This window comes from Gavia stellata, chromosome 2 (assembly GCF_030936135.1).
Source record: "Gavia stellata isolate bGavSte3 chromosome 2, bGavSte3.hap2, whole genome shotgun sequence".
NCBI classification, from domain to species: domain Eukaryota; kingdom Metazoa; phylum Chordata; class Aves; order Gaviiformes; family Gaviidae; genus Gavia; species Gavia stellata.
In genome coordinates, this window is record NC_082595.1 from 77789085 (window position 1) to 77800593 (window position 11509).

Genomic DNA, 11509 nt, shown 5'->3' on the forward strand with positions numbered 1-11509 from the left:
ATGGCTTTCTGTCTGGGAGAAGAGATTTGATGGAAGAATCTGCCAAAGAAGGTCAGCAAAATTACGTTCAGTCCAAGCAATGTTTAGTCTTCAGTCTGCACTTTGCATTGCTCTCCAATTTAAGATCCAGATATGGCCATAATCCCAGCGTAAAGCTGGCATTTTATTATTCACATGAAGGGCATTTTGTCTGTGGTGTAAAAGCTGCTGCTGCATCAGAAAAGAAGTAGGTTTCAATTTTTACACATGTAGCACCTGCAGTACCTGTTAATTTTAAGGTTCTGGTTCCTATGACATCTGAAAATCGGATTCATATTAGTAGCATTTTTCATAACACTCGATTCCCAGTATGTCAGATAAAACTTGGAAACTGGAATTAGCAAGCAATATGAGTTACTATGCCAGAAATATATCAGATCCTCTAAACTAATTGTTATCACTTAAAAGCCTCGATTTATCAATAAATTGTTGCCGAGATCTTACTGTTCTTATTGTAACATAGACTTTTTAGCAGATGTTTGAAGAAAACACATTATTAAGAGCTTTTTGCTGGATAGTCACTCTAAATACTGGCACTGAAACAAGTCTTCAGGTCAAAACAGTCACTTAAATAATACTGCAAACATGAGCCCCAAGCTAATGTGGCTTGATACAGTGATAAACTACAGCTGCCTTAAGCCTTCGTTTTCAGATCGTTGTTTCAAAGAAACTTAGTTCCTTAGTTAACTGTTGCTATAGCCGGAGCAATATTCTATGTGTGCCTGTGGTTGAAAAATTTGTTTGTCTTGCTTGAGATCTAAGAAACGAATTCACCTAAAGAAACAAGGCAGCCTTACAGTACCTAAAATCCAGGACACACAAATTAGCACAACTGAACCAGAACTGCAGGCGCAAGTCGGGGATTACTCTTGTAGAGTCAGTAGGATTTAATGAGATGGACTCAAGAAATTCCAGACAGGTCAGACTGAGGATCCTGTTATTTTTCCCAGGAGCAGCACAACAAAAAGGAACTTCTGCTGCATAGGAGAAACCCAAAGAGTTGGAATCAGGCAACAGGTTTAACTGTTAGCTAAAAATAGGTATTTAGTTGTGCTCATCATTTTTAACATCTGTTTTAATTGACCTGAGAGTCTTGTTTCTTAAAGGTAGAATAAGGGTAAGATGAAGGAAAAAGAAAGCATATAGTTCAGAGGTCTTAAAAGTTGAAGCAGAACTGTCTTTATTATATTGGAATTCCCTCTGAATCTGAAGACAGTTATGTTTAATGACTACAGTAAGATTCCCCACTCAGTAGATCAGCTTCAGAAGGCAATTTAGACAACCAAGTCTAAAGACAGTGGTTAAGCCCCAAAGGCATCCTGAAGATCTTCCTGAAGTTCTTCCACTGCACTTGTCTAGTCAGTGTTTCAGTTGTGGCTTAATTAGCACTGCAGCCTCTGAACCTAATCGAGATCCGTAATCTAGGTATTCTTGTATTTCCTCTAAGGGCTTTAAGTCAAGCCATAATGTCACGGTCACCTGAAGTCAGGATGTAACTCCACACTGGAGTCAAAAGCTGTAGTCCTGTCTTTGTCACCTCCAGCCACTCACTTCCATGTGGTTGTCCCTTGAGCTGGCACAAGTGTTTGAACTTAACTGGGGAACTGTTCTGAACTAAAAGGAATCTGGCAAAAAGCGTAAAGGCTGGCTTTGACATAGCTTCGTTCCAGGATCTCGGGCCAGAAAAAGAAAGAAGGCAGGCGTAGGAAACAAAGTGACTGTGGAATCATGAATGCCTCCTAGTAGATCAAATACCACACAAATGTAGGGGTAGTGCTGCTTATTTTAAAAACCTTTTGATTGAAAACTTTCTTCAAAGGTAGGAGACGGGTCCCCTTTCTCATCAGTATCTGAGGAGACTCAAACCCACATCAGCTCCAGTCAGATTCACCAATGGCACTGACAGACAGTTGAGGGGGAAGAAGAGGGCATTCTTATTCCCTCCCGTAAAGGCTGTGCTGTTCTGCATGGAGGGCTTCAGTATTCACTGAGCAGAAACAAGAGAGTGGTTGAGTGGTCAGGATATTGAACTAGGAGGAGAGAGCCCCCCCAGATTCTGGTCCCTGTTCCAAAGGCTGCCTTTGAGTTTGGCCTTTTGTGAAACGAAGGCTTATAAGATGAAGTGTCTATGTTCATCCATCCCTCCATCTGTCCTTCGTTGATGAATAACATTGAACACATCAACCAATTTCAACCAAATCTGACAAAGCAATAGGGGTTTCCAGAAAAAGAAGTTCTTCCAGTTTAATGAAAAGGGTGACAGAGAAGAGGAGCAAGACCTTAGCAGTGCCCCACTGCACAGAAGAATGTAGCATGTGCTCACCTTCATACAACATGTGTGATGTCAGAAACAGCACAAGGACAAGCTTTGTTCAGACCTCAGATTTTACTAGGCGCCAAAGAATCAAACTCTGAGACACCAATCCATAGGAAAATATTAGGGCCTTTATTTACAGGGTTTCTTGTGTATTCTACATTACTCAATTACAATGCAGAAACCAAACCTTCCTCTGCCCAGGTGATCATCTAGAATGACTCATCCTCATGCTTTCTCTCTCTTACCTTTTTCTCTGTATTGATTTTTTTTTTTTTATGAAGTGGAACAGTTTCAGTAGCAAAACGCACTCAACTCAGAGTAATGATGATAGTCACAGTGCTTCATCAGGAACTGAGCTGGCTGAGAACCATCTTTCTATTTTTGGTAGGATTCATTGTCACCTGGAGAGATGCCCTGTTTTGGCTGACTGCATGGCCATATAAGCAGTCATGATAACTCAAGCCCATCAGTGGGAACATATGGCTTAGGACAGCAGTAAGGTGGAGAGGGGGAAGAGTATGGAAAGGGCCAACCCATTCATGAGCAGCACATGTGGACTGAGAAGGTTCACCCTCAGTTCTCCAGATGATCTCTGATTTTAAATCTAGTTCCTAACAAGTTTTCCACCATGTTCTCTAGATTAGATCCCATCACCTGAATTACTGTTACATATGAGTATTGCTTATGTAGTCATTAGCAGAGCAATACATTTGAGTAAGTGTGACTGAAAATGAGGGAGCATAGAACTTCATCCCTAATGCTTGGGGGATTTCACTCAGATTGATAAACATGCTAAGTAAATAATAGAAGAAAAACAGAGATTTTGATTTATTTTGCCCACCTTTTTTTCCTTTTGTGACACCCATTAGTGTGATTTTTCAAAAAACAAGTAACACTTTGTGACTCTTCTGAATACGCCCATAGAATATGCATGTTACCATATTTAAACCTCAAACCACTTACAGCACATAGTAATTAGCATCATGTGAGTAATCTCTAAAGTCATGTTAATATGTTGATTCATGCCAGTCGGATGCCAAGTCATATATTACTGCCTGAAATATGCTACACGTTCTAAAACATGCCCAATATTTACATGAATTGTCAGTGATTCTGATCAGAAGTGGAAGAGCATGTCTTTAAAGAGGGTAAGCTACTGTCCTGCTGGGTTTCAGGTGCTTGGCGTAAGCTGCAACAGTCAGGATAATTCTCAGACCAATTATATGTTCCCATCACACGTCAGTGGCCGATTTCATTGAGTCGCTGTGAAACCTGTAGTTTGCTGGCAGGAGTTTCTGTGAGCTCATCTTTCAAACTTGTTCTCATTTAGGGGAATGTTTTTCTCCCCTATGTCAGTGTGAGTTATCCTCTTTCCCTTAATTTTGCCTCTCTCAGGCAAAATTGTATGCAACGTTTCTCATTATAGATGATAACTTCACTTTGAGTCTTTCTTACTACCTATATACTCCTCTTACTTGGCTTTTTGGAAGATGCAATCAGGGTTAACTACTCTCAGATGCAGAACTATCAGCTCTGAGAGTCGGGTATGAATCACTCAGGTATGAATGGTTCTTCACTTTAAAAACTCTTCAACAGGACTTTAAAAATAGAAATACTGATGTATGATTCTCTTCTGTCGCTTCAGCATGCGTTGTCTGTGGTACATACATTTTTGTATTATCTGGTGTTATTTGTTATATATTGTAAGAAGAAATTAAACTTTGTATGTTAAAATGTCAGTTGATGTGCTTCATTATATGAACTGGTATTTTTGATAGGCCAGCTGTTTATGAAGTCTCCCAGAGAAGTTCTGATTTACATCAGTGGGACTGAAAGCAGAATTAGCAGTTTTACATTACATTCGTTTTCTTTTCCTGTCATTAAAATAGTTTTGTTTAAGTGAATTCATAGCTCCTTGAAATATTCACATCTATAACCCTAGAAAAATTTATGTAATCATATCCTACAGATATAATTGTATTCCTGCAGAGGGTGGTCCAACAGAACTCTGACAAAATCTGCCCTACTATAATTTTAGCTGAATAACTGCTCAGACACCTCTTTTAGTAACTAGAGAGTGTGTGTGTATATATGTGTGTGTGTGTGTAATATATATATTTTTATATATATATAAGCATTTCAAATACAAACAACTGATAGAAAAACTAAGAGCATACATATATACGTGTGAGAAATGAATGAAAAAATGAATACTAGAACTGGAAATTACTTGATCTTTTTATTATTTCTCCTCCTCTTTTCTGCATAATTGCTCTATTTGGTCTGTAGGAGGAAGACTGATTCGGAAGCCTGCTGTAGTTTTGCTGTTCATTCAGTGACTGAGCCTTTACAAGGAGCATGATATTTTTCTGCTACCCATTTAGTTTTTAGAATTTTGTATCTAAACTCTGTATTAATATTTAATGTGCATAGTGAATATTAAGAAAAAAACTGTTTCATACGGAGTTTGTGTGATTCCCATTGAAGTTAATGGGAGAGTTCGCCTGAGGTTACAATCTGATGCAGCTTTTTACATTGTATTTTGCAAGAGCTTGAAGTTAGAGAAGAGCACTGGTTGTAAGGCAAAATCTGATTGTAGTTTGTGTTTTTTTCACATTCATTGCTCAAATTTGGTAGAACTGGTATACATATCTTGTTGAAAAACATTTGTTATTAATAAATTATAAGGAAAATAAATACTTTCTATTTGGGAAATTCTATTATTTCATTTGCCTTAACATATTTTCTTGAATACTGCCTTAGCCCTGCTTTTCTGATTCACCGTGTATAAAAAGCACGACTGGAATCTGCCACCTACTGGCAAAGTTCTGGCACTAAGAGTACCTGGAAAACATCTTGATTTTTCTTTCTTCTTATAATGTAACTTAATCAAACATCTTGCAAATATCAGGTAGGAAGCAGACAAAGGCAGAAGTCAATAAAAATGTAAAAGGGAATAATGATATGATTAGTGTAATTTCTTGGGTCCTGTAAATTTTGAAAAATCTTCAGACTATTGAAGGAATCTTAAGAAAAATAATTTCAATTAAGAAAATGAGTGTTTCTGCAAATGTATTATTGTAAGTTTCTAGGTAGCATTGGTGCAGTTACATTATTTGAAATGCATAAAATACACCTTTTCAGAGAAAAATGTCATTGATCTCTAAATGCTTCTACTAAAAAAGTTGCTTGTAAGAGCAGTGTATATAGATAGAAGAACAGAAGACCAGGTCATTAGTATTTCAGCAGAGCCCAGAGATTAATCAGGATCAGGGATCTCCTACATTACACACAGGGAAAAGTTAAACCCTGCCTTTCAAAGATAACAGCAACACTTAGTTTTGCATGCTGTGGCTGAAATTTATCCCCATTAAAGTCAGTAGCAAAATTCAAGCAGACTTGCTGAATAAAACCAGCATAGGTTTCTAAGCCAAATTTAAACAAAAAATGAGAAATGACCCCATACCTCTTCCTCATCCCCGTTTCAGACTTGCCAGCAGATTTATGACGGATTTGTTCAGACAGGATACAAGAGACCTAACTCCAAGTCTTCCTCTACCTGGTTTGGGTGTGGGACTGGAACTGTGGTGTCCCTGTGGTTTAATCCATTCAACTGTATTATTCCTTTTCCCTATGGACAACCGAGTGATGGTCTTGACATTGAAGTGGAAGCCAAGGGCCTCTGAGCCCTAGCCTGCTTCCAGTTTACTTTCCCTTTGTAGCGTTAGCCAGGAGAGTTTTTATCAACCAGTGATGTGAGAGTAAGCCCGTGAGACATTTCTAGAAGAAAAATGCTTTGCACTGCCATTGTAATTGTTCTTCTTTAAAGCAACTTGTAATTCATTTGCAGTTTCATAAACCCAAATGTTTTGCTATCTTTTCTTTTAGAGAGTGTCATCATTCACCAGTTACGCATGAACTCTAGATGAGTTTCCGCCCCCACTATATGCTCTCTGTGTGCACTACCCTCCTTGCCAGCTGGATGGATCACTGCAGAAGCTCTCTACCATCAACACCAGGGTCACTTGTGCTACTGATTCTTCGTGGAAGTATTTATTGCTTCCATTAGATTTTATATATTTTTTCTTGGTAGAGCTTTAAGAATGAAGGGCCTTGCTGGAATTTTGAAAGTACATAGTCAGAGGGAGGGAAGCAGTCTTTCTGCCAGCTGAATTTCACTTTTATTTGCAAAGCCTAAGGCACGTGCTTGATTTTGTTTGATGTTTGCCATATAATTTATTTTTATAATACACTTTGTAAAGTAACTGTCCCAAAGTTGCAATTCCTGTTGTCCATGGCGCATTTATTTGTATAATACACTGTCAAATTTGCAATTTGATATTTTTGTAATAGAGAGTATGTAAAGAAAGAAAAATTTAACGTCAGCAATGTTTTGTGTTTAAATGGAAAAATACTCAGCACATTTTATTGCCACCATGAGATTCTGTGAGACTAAATACTCTGAAGACTGCTGTATGGAATTTGTACTATTGCAGAATTTTTCTTGCACTGTGTGATGGTTTGGCATAAAATTAAGTATTAAAGTCCAATGCCTTGAAATGCAACCAGATTTACTCATTTTAAACAATGTAAGCCAGTTTTTAAAGCTGTGATTTTTTTTCTATATAATGTATGTTTTTACTTCTGCCTGTACCAAAAAAGTTGATTTTCATTACACTGTAACTAATAAATTTTCACAACTATGCAAATGTAATCAAGTGTTTGAATTTTAACTCTAATTTCTTAAGGTTGACAGTACTCATATATGTATTTTTTTATAGGGACAGAAGGTACGGCTTTGGAAGTTCCTTTTTCTGAGTGGTATTTCACTGCGGTATCAACCGTGATGTAAAACTGATTCAGATATTAAGATATAGAGAGGGATCTATCACCAAGCCCTTAATGACTTAACCATTTCTAACCTTGCGCTTTCACTGCATAGGCAGAGCTGTCCGATTGGTATGGTCAGAATATTTAATCCAGGACTAAAAGGACTGTATAAACAAGATGCCATGCACTCTGCCATACGCTGAAGGGTGCGTTTTACACTGGTGGCTGTAGCTTTTCAAGTAGCATCCAGAGAGTCCTGTGGCAGCTATACTTAAAATCATTTTTGAATGAGTTATATATGAAGCTGGATACAACCCAGGCAGGGTCTTTTTTCTTATAATGAATTATTTTTAATCTAAGTCATTGGCACATATTTAAAATACTGCAGATTTTTTAATTGCAGAAGCTACTGGGAGAAACTACTTTTTGGAAGGGAAAAGGGTGTTGCTTGCAGGAGATATACTGTGGGACGCCAGAAAGAGTGCATTCACTCAGCATCCCACGGAGATGAGGAGGCCAGTTCATTTTTGAAGCTGTAATAATGCACTGCTATGCAGTCAGTTTGATCTTCATGGTTTAGTTTGCTTGCCAGCCATGGGAGCTGTTTTTTTCTTCTAGCTACGAGTTCTGCAGCAAATGCTGACATTGTAGAGAGGGAAGATACTCTGGGACCTATATAAACTTTGTTGGAGTTGATCGGCATTGTAAAGAGTTTGCTAATACAGCTGTACTGAGTAATCAAAATATATGCTGCTTATCCTTGTGAAAGAGTCATTTTGTTGGTATAGTTTATACTTCAGCATATACTTCAGCTAGTGCACCCAGTTTTTTGAGTGGGTTTTTTTTCCTTACATCAGATAATATATGCCAATAGCATAGCTCTGTCTGTAGATCAGATTTTAGAGTGAGTCAAGAAGAATTCCAGCTTTCAGAGACTAATACAGCTGAGGTGAATGAAGTTTGCTATGTGCCACATTTCAATTTACTGCACAGTACAATGAACATTGTAATGACCCAGATATTCTAGTTTCAAAGCAATACTTGGGAATCAAAACTTAACCATGTTAATAACTACATTGAGCTTATCTGGAATGAAATTGTCAGCTATTTGAAAGTGACAGTGATAGGCCTGAAATAAACTTCAGCTTTTAAATATGAGTAAGATATAAGTAATATCTTATTCTGAAGTTGAGTCTAGCTTTAAAAGCTCCCAATCAAAGTAGAAAATATTTTTACTTGTCTAGATTTTAATATAAAGACGATTCAGTATAAGTGTATGTATAAGTTGTCCCCTTTTCGTTTATGAGTCCTAAACAAATATATAAACTTTTATGGTTTCGCAAATACATTAAGTTTTTAAGCTTTACAAAATAAAGGTTTGTTTAAAGCATAAATACAGTTGTGGTGTATTTGAAATCATTTAGATTTTTAAATATTATTGATGAACTGTAGCACTTTGGAGTAGAAGACTGGTAACACTGGTCATAAAAGACCTGTGGTGATATACACTATTTCATCTCTGATAATGGTTTATGCAGGTAGAATAATAAATTCTGATCTGACACCTGGCAAGCAGCTAAAGTATTTCATAGAAATGCCCAGAGGGTAAAACTCACGTGTGCAAAGGCTGTATTTCATCTTCAATGCATTTATGTTCCTGGACAATTTCTTACATTACCTAATTTGGATTTGAATCTAAACCAAATAAGTAAAGAACGTGCATTAGCCACATAATTAGCTTATATTTTGGGGACAGTCAGGGAGAAATCTATTAATATAGACTAAAGATGTGACTAATTTCTACAAGCATTGTCATTTTAAAGGAAATAATCATGAAGTGCTTTCAGATGAAGACAATGTAGAGACTACCTTGGGCTATAGATACCAGTCGGTTTTAAGCAATTGAAAAGCAGTGAAAGATCTACTTTTCTCTTAAAGATCTCTTACTGTCTAAAGAGGATTGAAAGACCTGTGTTAGTATAACTATAGGTGATAAAATATGATGTTTCAATCCATTAAAAATACTTCAAATACTTTGATTTCTAAAGAAAAACTTTACAGCCAGTGAGTTTTCCTTTTGCCTCATTGTGAAACATAATTGGACCAAAGATGAGACAAAGGTGCCTGTTTTGTAGAACCATCTCTAATATAGAAAACAAGATATCAAATGGAGGTTACTGCCCTGAATGTTCCACCTTCTACTGTGAATCGCTGGGTTTTATCTCTTCTTCTGAACAGTAACATTTAAGTTGGAAACTTCATATTTAATACTTTAAGTTATGTAGCTTTTCTCCCTGAAATAATCTATTTGACAGTTAATGCATTTTATTTGCCTTGCCTGTTCTAAATACTAGTGTGTTTAACAGCATAAGGTTTTATTTCTTCAGATTTTATTTTTAAAAGTATTAATTATTTACATCTTTCCTATAAATAAGTGGACAATGTGATAGGATAAGAGCCAGAAGACGACCATTTTGGGGACTAATGGAATACAATTAAAAAGTAAATGCCAATTGGTAGTCCTTTAGATTAATACATTCATTTTTGTACAATTTTAAGGCTCATTTTATACCCCTGAAACCAGACTTAAGTTTTCAAATTAAAATTTTGTAATTTTAGCATTTATCCTTAGGTAGTCTGACACATATTTGCTTCTCCCTTGCCTTAAAGATTAATAAATGTAACACACTGAAGTCTTGACTATGTTAGATGTCTATGTAGCCCTCATCGCTAAGTCAATGCCTAATAAATCAGCTTGCCATTCCACATACTAAAAAGGAACGTTATAAATGTATGTTTTTATAAGTATTTTTCTTTCTTTTTTCTGTACCCATTTGTCTTACAAGTGCACACAAACCAATGTGAAGTGCACTACATCACACAGCACCTCATTGTAAAATTTCATGAACGTGAAATTTATTGGTTGTACTTGCCTGTATATAAATGAATTTGCCTTAGTGTAAAACTGTGGAATAATATCCAACCAAGACCTTAGCTTACTGGTGAAAAAGTGAAAACAAGATATTGAAGTATTTACGCTGATATTCTTTATTTCTCTAAAGAATGGAAGTAAGATATACCCTGTGATTGCATCCAGTTATGCTACTGAGGATATAATTATTTTGGTAAAAATTAAAATCATGCTTCTAACTAATCCAGTTGTTACAGTGCAAAGTGTATGTGTAGGCCAAGCTTATAGATGGAACATACGGCCTTAGATATGACTATTTGAAAAGAGAGAGCTGTAACTGGTTAGTAATAGTGGATCTGATCTGTAGTATGGTACATTAAATAGTTTTTCTGTTTCACATCATGCAGAGATTAGTTCAGACACCTCACTACAGTTGTTGCTTTGTTGATATGGCAGTACTTATCCTCGCATGAGGACTTGGGCATGAGGACATGTACCGTATTGCACCTTGTTAAATTTGTCCAGTTCAAAATCAGACAGCAGCTGATTCCACTGTGGTGGGAAGGAGGAAGTTCTCCTGTTCTCTCTTGTTTCCACATTTTGCAGATTTATCCTGGGCTTTTGTGGCTATGGCTGCATTAGCACTTCATTTGATACAAATGGAGCAGATCAGCACATAAATGTTCTGGGGCTCCTCCCATCTCCATTGGTCATAATTTGAGGTTTTCCTGGACTGGATTTAGTCTGTCCCCTAGATGAAATGTCTCCTCTGCAGGTCGGTTAGAAACTTTTTGCAGGAAAACTTTCACAGCAACCTGTGTTTGCTTGACCAAGGGCATCTCTGCAAGATCCTCTAGGAAGCGCCCCGCTGTTCTGCCTGTTTCACACAAACAATAGTACTACATCAGCGATCCATCACCATGGCCCACAGCATCACTATTGTGGCTATTCTGCAACAGCTGACAGAGCCTGTGCCCAGTTTAACCACTGCAAAACAGAGTCCCGCACAAATTTAATATGCCCTTTCTTGCCAGTCCTCTCATACCTGGCGGCATGAGGTTCTCAACTTCCCGATACTGCCCCTCTGTTATCCTGCTGCCAGAGAAATTTCTTGCCATCTCACAGCACAGGTTTACAAGCAGTCTTGTTCCCTTGGGATCCTAGGTTGCACCTCACTGGATTTTCTGTGAGGCTGCGGGAGTAAAAGTTACTATAGCTGAAGCTGGTAATTGAAAAGAAAGATAATAAATAAAACGGTGGTAACAGGGACAAGGGACTTAGCTAGGGGGAATGACAGCAAAAGGTAGGGCCCATAAGATAAAGGAAAGGATGAATTAGGAATGACATATAGCTTTAGCACAGATGCCACAAGGAATGCGATTAATATCTGAACCCTAAATAATTATTTAGGC

General features: G+C 37.3%; 1 protein-coding gene across 4 annotated transcripts in view; it reads left to right on the forward strand.

The window, feature by feature from the left end:
* Positions 1-8568, forward strand: part of FILIP1 (filamin A interacting protein 1) — a 109732-nt gene extending 101164 nt beyond the window's left edge. For 3 of the 4 annotated variants that reach the window (XM_059835762.1, XM_059835763.1, XM_059835766.1), the window contains one exon: positions 6245-6283. Coding sequence is in view for 1 of the 4 variants with exons in the window: in XM_059835765.1 (XP_059691748.1) it covers positions 6245-6285 (41 nt within the window). In the remaining 3 variants the exon portion in view is untranslated. Of the gene's footprint in view, positions 1-6244 lie in introns of all 4 variants that reach the window. The other variant, XM_059835765.1, reaches the window with a different exon arrangement.
* The last annotated feature ends 2941 nt before the right edge of the window (positions 8569-11509 follow it).